This window comes from Magnolia sinica, chromosome 12 (genome assembly GCF_029962835.1).
Source record: "Magnolia sinica isolate HGM2019 chromosome 12, MsV1, whole genome shotgun sequence".
Lineage (NCBI taxonomy): Eukaryota > Viridiplantae > Streptophyta > Magnoliopsida > Magnoliales > Magnoliaceae > Magnolia > Magnolia sinica.
Window position 1 is genome coordinate 57,218,984 of NC_080584.1, and position 15,321 is coordinate 57,234,304.

General features: G+C 37.9%; 1 protein-coding gene and 1 long non-coding RNA gene across 6 annotated transcripts; one reads left to right on the forward strand and one right to left on the reverse strand.

Annotated features, from left to right (window-relative positions):
- The first annotated feature begins 1,386 nt into the window (after positions 1-1,386).
- Positions 1,387-5,392, forward strand: LOC131220084 (alpha-terpineol synthase, chloroplastic-like). The gene is made up of 8 exons (XM_058215054.1): positions 1,387-1,569; positions 2,553-2,741; positions 2,818-3,082; positions 3,179-3,551; positions 3,710-3,928; positions 4,021-4,159; positions 4,255-4,503; positions 4,992-5,392. The coding sequence occupies exons 1-8, from the start codon at positions 1,387-1,389 to the stop codon at positions 5,289-5,291; spliced, it is 1,917 nt and encodes a 638-aa protein (XP_058071037.1). The 3' UTR covers positions 5,292-5,392.
- Positions 5,393-8,688: 3,296 nt separating this feature from the next.
- Positions 8,689-13,760, reverse strand: LOC131221408 (uncharacterized). 5 transcript variants are annotated; one of them, XR_009159252.1, is made up of 8 exons: positions 13,288-13,760; positions 13,104-13,209; positions 11,823-11,985; positions 11,503-11,672; positions 11,209-11,253; positions 9,048-9,117; positions 8,870-8,907; positions 8,689-8,774 (listed from the first exon to the last, which is right to left on the reverse strand). It is a non-coding gene; the product is annotated as an uncharacterized LOC131221408 (long non-coding RNA). The 5 variants fall into 5 exon arrangements; XR_009159251.1 differs by lacking the exons at positions 8,689-8,774; positions 8,870-8,907; positions 9,048-9,117 and having other exon boundaries at positions 10,621-11,253; positions 13,288-13,354; positions 13,633-13,746; XR_009159250.1 differs by lacking the exons at positions 8,689-8,774; positions 8,870-8,907; positions 9,048-9,117 and having other exon boundaries at positions 10,620-11,253; positions 13,104-13,354; positions 13,633-13,752.
- Positions 13,761-15,321: the final 1,561 nt, after the last annotated feature.

Sequence of the window (15,321 nt, forward strand, 5' to 3'; positions counted from 1 at the left end):
TCACACTTTTTAGTCCACTTGAAGGGCACTCTTTTTCGAGTTAAACTCGTTAGCGGTCCGACAATCTTCGAAAAATCCTTAATAAACCTTCTATAATATCCAGCGAGCCCAAGAAAGCTTCTAACTTCTGACACACTTGTGGGCTGTTCCCACTTCACCACAGCTTCGATCTTCATAGGGTCAATCGCAATACCTTTTCTGAAACAATATGCCCAAGAAATTTAACACTCTCCTTCCAGAACTCACATTTAGAAAACTTAGCATATAACTGGTTATCTTTTAGAGTCTGCAACGCCGTCCTTAAATGTAGCTCATGCTCTTCACTGGTCTTCAAGTAAATCAGAATGTCATCAATGAACATGATGATAAAGTTATCCAGATAAGCCTGAAACACTCTATTCATCAAGTCTATAAACACTGCAGGTGCATTGGTCAACTCGAACGACATGACCAAGAATTCATAATGACCATAACGCGTTCTAAAAGCAGTTTTACAGATATCCTCTTCTTTAACACGTAGTTGGTGGTAACCTGATCTCAAATCGATCTTAGAAAAATATCAAGCTCCTTTCAACTGATCAAATAAATCATCTATACGGGGTAATGGGTACTTATTTTTAATCGTCATCTGATTTAAGCGGTGATAATCAATACACAAACGTCGAGTGTCGTCCTTCTTATTTATGAAAAGTACTGGCGCACCCGAAGGAGAAGTACTCGGTCGAATAAATCCTCGGGACCTCAATTCTTCCAACTGCTCTTTCAGCTCCTTCAGTTCAATAGGCGCCATTCGATATGGAGACATAGATATTGGTGTCGATCCTGGTAAAAGATCGATACCAAAATCCACTTCTCGCCGAGGTGGTAGTCCTGGTATATCCTGAAAAACTTCAAGATATTCTTGCACGACCGGAATCAAATCCACTGTCGTTTCTTGTTTCTCACTACTAATCAACGTCATAACACGCTCGATCTTCTCATTCTTCTTCTTCCCTTGAATCATAAGTGGTTCTCTTCTTGGCGCTGCAAAGGTAACTGTCTTCGCATAACAATCCAACGTCGCATGATTTCGAGTAAGCCAATCCATTCCGAGAATAACATCGTATCCCGTCATACTCATTTCTATTAAATTAGCTAATATACGAATATCGCCTATCAAAAGGGGAATTGATTTACATATTTTGTCCAAAATAATTGACTTGTCGATGGGGGATTCTACCAAAATTTGCTTATCTAGGCTTTCTGACTTCAATCTTAACCGAAATACTAACGACGATGAAATAAAAGATAAAGTAGCCCTACAATCAAATAATACAAAAATCGGAATACCATGCGTTTCGATCATACCTTCCACAACGTTATTATTTTCTTTTAGATTCTCCTTAGATGAGATGGAATAAACTCGTGCCCGTGGTGGCTGTTGCCTGTTGGGATGATTCCCTTGGCCTTGAGGAATTGATGGAGATGGTCGACTTTGCTGATTCTGCTGTGGTCGAGGCGGTTGGGTATGTGATGCTTGCGATGTCTGACTTATTGGTTGAAATGATGCTGGAAGTTACAATCATGGTGGTATCTGTTGAAGACGCGTTATACCCATATCTCTCATCTTAGTTCTGCACACCTGAGCCATGTGACCATACTTACCACAGTACGTACAATTTTCTGGAAAATATCACTCTTGAGTTCTCGGTGTTGATGATTGAATTTCCATTCTGAGTTTCTTCTCTGGTTCACTTGAGTTTCAAATTTACCTCATTTTTTGGGTCACCCTTTAACATGAGTGGAAAAAATAGATAGATGGGATGGATTTCTCAAAAACATCATCATAAGCCCGTGACTATTTGAACAGTAAGCATTCAATGCTGACTATTTTATGCCATATGGCTACTTTAATTTTGGGTCTGCCTCTTTTATTGGCCCACCCCCTTAAAATGATCTGACGAAAATGTTGGACAGGATAAATTTCTCAAAAAATCACAGTGACCTGCATGATTTTTTCAATGGTCCTAAAATGAAGAGAGAGAGAGAGAGAGAGAGAGAGAGAGAGAGAGAGAGAGAGAGAGGGGAGAGTTTTAAGGGTGAGCATTCAATGCCCACCGTTTCCTGTCGTGTTGTCCGCTTGAGCTTTGATCTGTCTAGTTTTGGAAGCGCCCCCCTAAAATGAACATCCTAAAATGGTGGATGGGTTGGATTTCTCAAAGATATCATAGTAGACCCGAGTGTTTGAATGGTGAGCGTTGAATCAACACTATTTCCTAAAATAATCTAGCCAAGCTGATGGACATGGGGATACGATAGAAACATAGCAGTGATCCCACAATTGTTTTAGTGGTGGGTGTTTCATACCTGTTGTTTCGCCTGTAGCCCCACTAGATTTTTCGCTGTCGCATTCCTTGGGTAACACCTTAAAATGATCTACCAAAACTGGTGGACGGAGTCGATTTCTCATGAACGTCATGGTGGCCCCCCACAACTGTTTCACTGGTGAGCGTTCAATGCTCACTGTTCATGCCGGGTTGCCCATTAGATTTTTGGATCTAATTTATGTTTAGGCTCCTAGCATAAAAGTTTCTTGCAAGACAGATGTACTAAGACCTCCAAGTGGTGCCAAAGCCAGAAGAAATCTACGTTGCTGTGCGAGTACTCAGGTCACAGAGCTGATGACTGCCCGACGCTCAGCTAATTACCATCCAAGCATTTGGGATGGCAATTTCATCCAGTCGTTAACTAGTGATTATAAGGTGAATAAGATACTTTAGAATGTTTATTAACATTTGATTTCATACATCTTACAGAGTTCACGTGTCTTATATGCAGGGCAATACATGCTTGGAACGATTAGAGAAGCTAAAGGAAGACGTGAGGCATACTTTGCAAGAAGCGGTTGGGCTGTTGGATCAGCTTGAGCTGGTTGATTGTATCCAACGTCTTGGAGTGGGTTATCATTTTGATAAGGAAATCAAGAAAATTCTAAAAATGATTTCGACAGAGCCCAACAATGCGGGTTTGATTGAAGGGGATCTCTATGCTACAGCTTTATGCTTTAGGCTGCTTAGGCAACATGAATATGAAGTCCCACAAGGTATATGTGGTCTCGTGTGATTTAGTTGTGAAACCATTGTCTTGAATCTTAGTAAATCCATATCTATCATGATAATAATTTCTTTTTAATTTTCAGGTGTTTTTAATAGGTTCATGGATGATTCAAGTAGTTTCAAGGCAAGCCTTTGCGATGATGTGAAAGGCATGTTGAGCTTGTATGAAGCTTCGTACCTTGCTTTAGAAGGCGAAACCACCTTGGATGAGGCACAGGCTTTCACGTGTAGACATCTCAAGGGTCTCAAAGGGAATATAGACACAAACCTTAAAAGCCTAGTAGAGCATGCATTGGAGCTTCCCTTGCATTGGAGGATGCTAAGATTAGAGGCTAGGTGGTACATTGACACATATGAGAGAATGGAGGATATGAATCCTCTTTTGCTTGAACTGGCTAAGCTGGATTTCAACGTGATGCAAACTGTATACCATGGAGAACTCAGGAAAATGTCTAGGTAATGGCTGGCAATATTAATTCTCGTAAATTAATACTAGTTTGACCAAAATTCCTCAAACTGGCATTTATTTACGAGCGTATGTTGTACAAAAAGTATGTACCTATGTGAATACGTGATGGATCATAGACTGACATTCTTCTTCTATTAAATTTTAGGTGGTGGAAGGATCTAGGGCTGGGATTGAAGTTGGGTTTTGCTAGAGACCGTCTGATGGAGTGCTTTGTATGGTCTATTGGAGTGAAGTTTGAGCCTCAGTTTGAACAATGCAGGAAAGATCTTACAAAATTGGGTCAATTGATAACGACTATTGATGATGTTTATGACGTCTATGGTTCGTTGGAGGAACTGAAACTATTTACGAAGGCAGTTGACAGGTAGGTAAAACTAAGGGAGCTTTCTCTGTTTTTATGTAAACATGTGCAGATGAAATCTAACCAGGCTTCAAATGTTTATTGTTGTTTATGAGGTGGGACACTAATGCCATGGAAGGGCTACCAGAATACATGAAGATTTGCTTTTTAGCCCTCTACAACACTGTGAATGAAATTGCTTACGACACGCTGAAGGAACAAGGCTTGGATGTCATTCCATACTTACGAAAATCGGTATGGCAATTTTTTATATGGTTTTGTATAAATCACTAATATCTACTTGGGACTATAAATTTTCTAGTAATATAGAGAATTTTTGTTTAATGTAGTGGGCCGATTTATGTAAAGCATACTTGGTGGAAGCAAGATGGTACTATAGCGGATATACACCGACGCTTGATGAATATCTAAACAACGCATGGATTTCGATATCAGGGCCAGTCATACTAGTTCATGCTTATGTCTCTATGAAACAAATGATAACAAAGGAGGCATTGGACTGCGTAGGAAGCTATGAAAACATCATGCAATGGTCATCAATGATTTTTCGACTTAGTGATGATTTGGGAACGTCATCAGTATGGATGCTATACTTTCTCTAGAACTTTCTTTGCTTCTTTTTTTTTTTTTAATAAAAAAAATTTACCCCATAATTCATTGACTCTGCTAGAGTTATGCTTCTTGATCATTTGGTAATATAATGTTTGATAAGAGGAAATAGCATTGTTTGTGGGACAGAGCAACGTAGATGGGCGACCCACCTTTTGGCACACGAGTTTTTCATCTCGAAAACTTTGCAGAGTTCGTGGCTTAATGTCTGAGATGGTCCAAGCCATCTGATGAAAATGGTCAATAACAAAGAATCATTCACTTCCGTTAAGGGCATAGTATGACTGTTGCGATCATCCAATGGCAAATGTTTTTTTCGGGTTACTTGCATCCACCATGGCCCACCATATGAATGTCTCGGATCAACTAATATTGTTCCCTACACATTCCTCTACTTGAACATGCTCATGTCCTCTTCAGCCTTTCACGTCCTCACGGATATTTTTTCTTGATACAGGATGAGTTAGAGAGAGGAGATGTGCCAAAATCTATCCAGTGTTACATGCACAAAAATAGTGCTTCAGAGGTTGTTGCACGGGAACAGATAAGAGCTCGAATTAGTGACATATGGAAGAAGATGAACAAAGATGTTGCAATTTCTCCATTGCCTCAGCCATTCAAAGATGCTGCTGTAAATCTTGTACGGATGGCCCAATGTGTGTACCAATATGGGGATGGGTTTGGTGTTCCAGATCGTGAGAGCAAGGACCATATCCTGTCACTTGTGGTGGAACCTATTCCATTAATGGAGAGCTAATCCCTCTTAATTAATTCTTACTTGAGATTAGTTATTATGAGCGCATTTGTACACCACCCAATAAGTAACTTTTTACTTATATATGTGAAGTTTACAAGAAACTTTCTTAGTTTGGTAGCCACCGTTGTAAGAGTGACTTGATAGAAGTTGTTTGTTCCAATAAATTTTTATATTTTGCTTTTCAACCTAACTTTTCTACTTTATATATATATATATATATATATATATATATATATATATATATATATATATGTGTGTGTGTGTGTGTGTGTGTGTGTGTGTGTGTGGGGAAGGGTCTATTCCGTCGAGCTCTTGGGAACTTCCCATGAGGTCGAGCTATGTGGGCCCCACCATGATGCGTGTTGAACATCAACCCTATCAGTCAGATGCACCATTCCATGGTGGGCCTAGGGCTTAAAAACCAAGTCAATCCGTGACTTGTGTGGGCCACACCACATACAAAAGTTGAAAGGGGTTTCCCTCCATTAAAACATTCATAATCATTTGTTGGGCCCACCGAGATGTGGTTCACAAATCCAGCCCATCCATTATGTGTGTGCCACTTGGATGAGGGGTTAGACCAAGTTTCAGACGCATCCAAATTTCAGGTGGGCCCCACCAAGTGCCTTTATATGTTTTCGGCATGTCTTCACATGATTTTAGATGGTATGGCTTACCTGAGTTCCATATACGGCTGATTTTTGGGATATCCCACAACTTAAAGGGGACCCATCAAATGCACGGTGTTGATGTTCGACACGCATCATGGTGGGGCCCACACAGCTTGATCTCAGGGGAAGTTCCAATGAGCTCAACCGCATAGAACCTTTTCCATATATATATATATATATATATATATATATATATATATATATATATATATATATATATATATATATATAGAATGACTTTTTCTTTTTTCAATCTCTCATTATCATGTTCCGAACTTGGCGAATGGGCTCCATAAATTTCCGAACTCCAAATCCAGTTTCTAACAACGAAAGTTTCATTATTATTTTTTGTCTCATCTAAGATATTTTGTTTAAGATATTAGTCCACTCAAATGCCAACAACCCCAATAACCCACATATACTAACATCCAAGATACATCATTTGTCAAAAATATTCCAATCCAAAATTTTAAAAATAAACATGTAAAATAGAAAACAAAGCGAGCATTGGGCACTCCAAGTGGGTCTGGTAACACCTTCCTGAAAAAGGAAAGAAAGCATGGGTTGAGTTCAACACTCTTAGCGAGCATATCATATAGAGAATCATGAGTACAAACAAGCAAACAACTAAGCATATCATCATGGGTGAGCAATGTTACAGGAAATAGAAAGTAAATCCAACACATGGTGTGGTTGGGATGGTAGTCTGTGGTTTCACAGTTGTGGGGTCCAACACAAGAAACTTCTATCCAAGTAAGTCCATACCTGATTAGGATAGCAAGTCGCAACGTGGTGAATTCCTAATCTCAGGTTAGTCTCATACATAATCCAATTCTTAGCCATTGTGAATAAGTCCATGAGGTTTAGTAGAATTAACAGCAAAAAAAAATATTCAACCAACAGGACATGGACATAAATCATAATAAGTAGAATTGCTAAGCTTAAAAAGAAATTTCATTTGCATTTTTTATTTTTTTTTGAAATGAGAGCACACCTTTTTAAAATCAAACTACTTGCAAGCAAATGATAGAACTGGACGAGGAAATAATACAAAAAAAGGAAAGAAAAATCAAAGGCTTCCAATTAAAAAAATCAATCCTGCAAGTCATGCATACCTGGTGCATCGAGATTCGCATCGCACGCTTTCATGGACTAACCGTACTTAACCCCATCAACCTCCACTACTAAAAGGGTTCCATTGGAACCAACTCTCAGCATACATACATTAGCCCCAGTCAGCATACCTCTCCAAACATCTGGATAACTTTAGGAGAGGTAATGAAATCACCCCAGCCCCAAAACCATGAAACTAACAATGGAACGATGTGGATAAGAGAGACCAGCCCCAAAAACAGGAAACTAGCAATGTGATGATGTGGATTAGAGAGAACAGCCCCAAAAACATGGAACCAGCAATAGACGAGTTTTTCAACCCTATTTCAACAGCTCTCCTCATTTCTTTGAGATCCAAAGCTTAAGATTGCCTAAACTCTAACCAACATTTTGAGCAACTTTAGCATTTGATTAAGGGTAATTAGTGTAGTTGACCAGTTCATGGATGACTTGATTAATGATTAATGATCAGTTGATTACTAATATTAATCACAAATTTACGACAGACCAAATCCGTCATAAAACCAAATAAACGTCGGATTCCATCCGTCGCCTGGTCCGTTGCTGTTTACTGGGTCGTTCGTTCTTTCGACAAAATCCACCGTTTAATCTGCGACGGATAAGGTTCGTCGTATAGTAGCGGTGGATAAGATCCGTCACAAAATCCTTCGCAAAAATTCAAAATTTCTTTATTAAAAATATTAGCGACGGATAAGGTCCGTCGCTAAGAGTTCTCGATAATCAAATTCAGAAATAAGCGACAGATTTGATCCGTCGGTAAAATATCTGTGAACATTGCCAGATTTTATTTCATCTTGAATCTTAAACCGGATGGTCATTCAAAAAATAATTCACACGATTGTTTAATAAGAATCCTATTCAAAAAATTGCATTGGTGAATGGTACTGCAATTGGTATTGTAAGATAATTGATGGAGCTGAAGGATGACTCTCATACACAATAAATCTAGCATCATTATTTCTAGCCCACCTTCCTAGGAAATAAATTGCATAGGGAGAGAGGTGAGTGATAGCGTACACATCTCAATCACGGTCTCAAACGGTTGAGAAGATTCTTTTGAGAGAGAGTTATACTTTGTACTCAATGCCCTTGACCTACACAAACATAGATCTATGCCTAATTGAGAAGGTAATGTCATCAATTGGTTGTAAAAACAAATCAAATCGTGACAGAGTAAGGACATGCAAATATACAAAAATAAATAAATGTCTATATAACAGTCATGGACAAATTTCATCACTACCTGCACACGTATCACAGTTCAAAATGGGCTTCCAAAATATGCAGATTTCAGCATTATCTCACGCTTCAAGGGGGGGAAAGCTTAGAAATTTTCTGCATGCAAATCAGTAAAATAAAACACGAATAAAATTCAGAAAGCTTTGGGAACATAAAGGCATAGATCAAAATCAAGCATTGATTTTTATTTTTAATTCTTTTTTTTTATTGCAAATTGAAAAATCAAATGTAAAAAACTAAGGGCGGTATGCTATAATTACTGGAAGAAGTTTAGGGGGAGTAAATAAACATGCTTCAAGCACTTAGTGAAAGCTAAGGGTGGTATGCTAGGAGGCAGTCTGAAGCAAGATGCTGCCAGATGCTCCTAAAAAGTGGCATGACGACCATGAACACCACAACTGAAACAAGCCCCATGCATGACACCTCAACATTCTTTACCCTAAAATCAAAGCGTAAAATATCATTTACGGAATCTTCAAGGAGAAGGTTTTCAACACTAATTAAATGCAAAGGGAATTTAAATTGAGATGTTACCCAAGGGAAAGAACCATGGTGCAAAGATCAAACCTGCACTGCAAAACAATTGACAAAATGCAACTTAGAATGGATCTTTCAACTACAAACTTCAGAAGAAAAAGAGGAAATATAAAATAGAATATAAGGAAAAAAAGGTGCCACCTTTTATTTTTCTAAAGCAAAGAAGATATAAAACCTTCTAATAGAATCTGCAAGAACGTGGATGCACACCAAGTGGTAGTTCATATCCTCAGCTTTCCTGTAAACTACAAAAAAAGATGCAACCTTTAGCACAACATGCAAGTGATGAGAACAAGTAGCATTTATTGCTATTGCTATTGTCTCAAACAAATTCAGAATTCAATGATACAAGCAGAAAAAAAATTAGTTATGAAAGGGTGTTTCATGATGGTTCTCGTTTGCAATCTACAATGGAGAGTTGGGAAATATTTCAAGTAGATATAAATAATCCCTGCAAATATCTTCAACATGACAACTCCAATTTAAGAAGATCGAGCAACTTTATTTCTTTAGTAGCATACTGATGACTGTCAACAGAGAATTGGTTCAGGAAGCTTGTCACCATCCAGCATATGGGTGAATCTTGTCACCATCTGATCTGGTTGGGTAGTGATAAGATTCATTAAACCTAATACACAGGTTGGTAAATATTTTAATTAGGAAAATGATCCAGTTTGAAGCAGCCATTAGCTAGATGTTGAATCGTTTTTTCAACAGTGGAACATTTTACAAGGCAGACTTGAAAGTTGAAAACACAAGAGAACTAAACATTTCTAGTTCCACGATTACTCATTTCCAAATTGTCGCAACTTAATTACCACAATCAAAGCCAGTTGAACATCCAAACACGACCTAATCATGCATAGAAGCATATAGAAGTAACACATTTCCATAGAAACTAAGAACAGAAAGGGGGGTGTGGGTGTGGTTGATTGAATGACAGGCCCAACATGACAACTCCCTGGTCACACTGTGAACATACCATATGCCAAGAATCAGGGTATTACACTCATCAAATGAGTCCCACACATACATTCAATTTGAGACTTCTTTTCTAACCACCCATTTTTCTCATACAAGTTCGACATGCCGGATCAGTAGACCAACATTTAATTTTGAACCATGGCAAGTTAAAATACTATACCTGATAAATGGCCCACATCTCAAACATGTGTTGTCTGATCGTTGATCAAATGGTATTTTTCACACTCACATGAGGAGTGCCTCATTAAATCATAACCTTTTTAAAAAAGGGAGAGAGGAAAAACTTTAATATAGTAGCGGAGAATGATGGATGATAAACAGGCACTTAGAAAATTGGAAATTGCATACCGGGCATAAAATTATTGAAATTAAACTTCCCAAATTATGGGTCTTAATTTAGATGTTTTGTAAACCAAAAATTACAGACTTATGTGATTATCTTAGTATCAGATTGGTCGACATGTATCAGACAGTTAGAAATCAAAAAATAATTTAAAAAAAAAAAAAAAAATCCAATAATCCTATTTCAAGAAACATGTGTACAAATCAAAGGTCATGATTTCTCAACCAATCTGATTTTAGGACAATGACTTTGAGACAGTGGGTCACACAATTCAATCCGGTTTTAATTTGAGTTCATGTATATCTCATGTACATTGTCTGATGAAAGCCCATCCTTGCACCTGATTTCTCCATTAGAACTAGGTACATGGTCTACACATAAGACAAGTAACAAAAAAAAACTAATCATAATATTCTCACGAAGTGGGTAGCTTTCATAAATCAAGTATGAAATGGACCAAAATTTCCAAGGTGGTAGCTTTTAAAAAAAAAATAAAAATCTGCCAGTAGATTAAGCTGAACCCAATGATGATGATGATGATGATCTGTTTTAGATCCATCAGTGGATTAAACTAAACCTGGTGATGATGATGAAATGGAAAGCCAAAAGTTCCAATGAAGACTGTTGGCAAAACAGAAGTACCAATGAATGCAGGAAAAAAAAAAAAAAAGCACACGAGTTTTCTTGTGTGCAACTGTATTTCTCTTGGATATGCAACCCACCACATGAAACAGTAACTCTGCCCCAACTTATACAATACCCATTCCGGATACCAGCAACCTTTTGTTCCAACATACAATACCCATTCCTTCATCTACACATGAAAACAAAACATCAAGAAAATAGCATCTCACATGCATTCTACTAAGCAGACCACTCACAACAACTTAGTAAAAGCTGTGAACTACCTAGCATAAATTAACTCAAAAAATTTAGCCAAATTTATAGTTTTGCATCAACAAAAAATCCCTATGATGTCTAATAGCTTCAGTCAAGTTACAGGTCGTACTCCCTTCCTGTTGAAATGTCTTGAGATAATAATCTCGGAAACTACCTGCACATCAACTTTTAGATACGAGACCTTCATTGTGAAATTAAATAAACTTCTGAATGAGAGATTGGCATAGAGATGGTGAAAAACAAGTGGACATACTGTGTCCAATGTCAATACCATTATCAAATTGCATAAACCTTGTAACTCATAAGATTATCAAATGTTCTGATCAATCTGAACTGATCAATAGACTTGCCCAGTCTGTAGATGAACCAACAAGGAAAATATTACAGTTGTTTTTTTGAATACCTCATCTTGATTGAATCAGTCTTAACTTTTAAACACCACCAGCAAGTCCACTCGGTCGGTTATTGTAGCTAAGAAGAGAGAAACATAATAGCTATCACTTTAATGGCAGACCGAGCAATTGCCTGAACAACAGTTTCCTTACTGAGAAAATGCACAGCATCTTCCATCATCTGGCAATAAAATGTAAGTCTAATCCAGTTAAAACGAAATGAGGACAGTAACGTGCACTGGACAATCAGGATACAAGAAAATCAGAATAAGATAAGCAACAAAGCAAGAATTTATTGCTTCTTGCCAAATAAAATTGCTCAGGCACCAACCTTAAGTGTCAGGCACGGACGAGATACAACAAACCCAAAGGCCACAGCAAGAGTAATTGCTGATACAGCAGCACCAGCAAAAGGTGGATATATTTTCAAACTAGAGACAACACCCCATCCCTCAGTTGGCAAAGCAATGCCATATAGAACGAGGAACACAGCACTGTCAAAATGATGAATTTAGCAAGCATTAGAGGCATAAGCAACACAAACAATTTTCAACTTTATGTACTGGAACAGGACTGCAAATGATAAAATGAGATGCAGACAATTATTACATATTAAACCTGAAATTCCTCACAAGCAAGCATACACAATCACATGTAGAATGCCAATCTTGACATACCTAGATGCTATTCCCCAAGAATCAGGTTGGTCCACTCATCAGGTGGGCCACAATTTATGAAACAAATATATGGCTGAAAAAATTGGTTGAAGTGTCTTTACCCATCCAACTGCTTCTAAAATTATAGCCCACCTGCTGAATGGACCAGATTTACTTTCATGACATGGTCAAAACCACCTGATGAATAGCTTGGACATTGCACTTGGACGCTGCAATGGGACAACTGCTTTATGTATAGTGGTCAAAACTACCACTCCTAGCTCCAGATAAGCCAAACCTACATTGAGCATGCAGGTTGGGGAAGGGATTCTTCACTATGAAGAGATGTTCTGCATACAAGGTAAAGTTCAGGTTGGATTGGGTTAAGGATTTCCAACCCAACCTAGGTGAGGTTGAGGGTCGGCAACCCAACCCCAACCGAACACAACCCAGAGTTCAGGTTGGGCCAATCGGGTTCAAGTTGACCCAACTGAAGTTGTACACTTATGGTGCACACTTCATGGAACTGTATGAAAACACCCGTTGCACAAGCATTTCTCTATAACAATATGACAAAGAAAAACTAGCAGTTTAATGAAAGAAAACATCTCACCAAGCTGGAATTTGACTAGTTGGTATTTATTTCTCAAACTTTATCTTGGAAGCATAACAATGCAGCTGATATATGTGAAAGCAATGTTTGAGAATGAACTAGCTGGTAGAACAAAAACGCAGACTTGGTTTGAAGTTTGAACAAGCTCCAAGTTCCTATTCCAAACCCTTGATTATTCAAAATAGGCCCACTTGATGGACTTGGGCACTTTTCATATGATTGACAACTTACTCATCCATTCATCAGCCAAACCAAGCATGGAAAACGAATGACTATTCATGGAATCAAGTTTAGGCCCTTTCACACCCTTCACATTTCATGAAAGCCTAGAATTTCTCATTACCTAACATTGCATATTCCTCTGCTTGAAGCAAAAATTACTATTGTAATAGTGAGCTTTCAAGGGCACGATTAAGGTATGAAAAGCATTCCATATCGAACATGTGAACCTGCAAATAGGATATGTCAAACCAGAGGAACAAACCAACCCATGTAGAAAATGAAAGAGACCTAAAAGGAAAAGGCACCTCATCAATGAATAGGACTCCAGGGACAAGCTCCACTACCCCTCGTCAATATATCATCTGTTAACAGCTGTCAACCATGTGGTTGTTTTCAGCAAGGCTTACACACTTCACCATCCCACTACACATATATCTCCACCAGACTCAGTACTAATTGACTAAATAGGATGAACGAAATATCTAAGGCTGCATTTGAGTGCACCAAATATCATGAAATTCCATGCCTAATCAGTCTAAGTTGTTGCAGAATATCATGAAATTTCTTGATATTTTGTGCAACCAAATGCACCGTAAAATAATGAATTTACATTAAAGGCCATATTCCATTCAAAGAATGAGTAGCAAAACCTTGTTAATTTCTTGTCATAGCTTTTCGGTAATTTCAGTCTTCCTAGGTTTCATCATCTGGCCCATGAGCGATAATATATTTTGCCCTCCTTGTGCACGAGCATTTGCAGCATCCAAATCATGGACTATAATGTCCTAGAAAGGAAATGAAGAATAAACATTCAGAACCATCTCAAAAGAGGGGAAAACCAAAAAAAAGAAGGAAATTTTATTGTACTTCTACAAAAGAGAGAAATCAAGATATTGATCGCCTCATGGTCCTTTGAGCCCATTAAAAGACCCAGAAAAGAAAGATTGCCAGTCTATCATGAAAAGAATATTCTGCATTTGGGTTTTGCCAGCATGAATACAAAACTTGAGCCAAACAATGACTTCAGGTCTTTTGGTCCAATAGGAGAAAAATGTGAGGCCCACAAAACGTATGCTGACATAATGACCACAGGCCACCATTACATGCCATGTTTCAAAAACAGACTGCCTGTATGAAGAAAAGTGCCATGGGATAATATTTGGTTCAAACGGCCCATTCATTTCTAGTATCATTGAAATTGGACCATTGACTCCAACATCAATCCATTTTACACGACTTTTCTGACAAGAAATTGGACCATTGACTCCAGGAACTGTATCACCCAAAAATTAAATAATAATAATAATAAAGCTTCAAATGAAGCATGTAAAATTTAAGAGAGAGCCACAGCAGGTGAATTCCTTACCAATATGACGCCTTGTCTTCCTTGCAGGTTGATTGAAAAATTGGACAGCTACTCGTTGCTCTCTCTTATTCACTTGGTAATTCTACCAAAAGTACAGCTTTTCACTGGCTAGTAGTGGACCTGAAAAACTTCTTGGCATCCTTGAAAGAATGTCATGACTCATGAGAGTCCTTAAATTTACTGATTTGCACAGAAAAAAAATATGGAAAAAATGACTAACTGATTTGCAGGAAAAAAATTAACATAGCAAGATTTAGAAAATGGAATTGTGACTGCAGAAAAGCCAATTGGTGTTACAGTTGCATAACAAAAAAGGCCATGCGAAAGCAAAAAGTGGGTAAATTGGGAAAACATAAAAGATCAGGCACACAAAATAACGACTGTTTTTCATTGGAATAGTGTTACATTGGATCACATAATGCCACTAGATGAAGAAACAAAACATCCAATATATGCAATGGATGCAATTACATTACATGGAAGCAGTTATTGAGAAATCAATGGCCTAATTTTGGCTAACAACTATTGTTTATTCAATGTCCATCTTACATAACAAGATGTAAAGTGGCCATCACATTACATAACAGGTAATCTTTCTTTTGAGGGTTACTTTTTTTAATATCATATGATTATTTGGGTAAGCATGTGGCATTTCAAAAGGTGCTGGAAATCATGTAATGAACTAGGAATGATTCTATATTTTTTTTATGATAAGCATGGTGCAAATCTCTGAAAACTTGTTTCGCCCAAGTTTGAAAGTTGTGCTTTCTGCCCCTTGATGTCAGCAAGTCTTCAATGAAAGCTTTGACCATTGGACTGTTAATTTCTTGCAGCAGGCTTTCATGGAAGATTGGACCATTAGCCTATTAGTTTTTTTTTCCCCCAAAATCTACCCTTTAATTTGCGAAGGGTGACATCTTCTCAAATTGAGAGGACTTCTATAGTCGAAAGCAACCATAATTTTCCTGTCTCT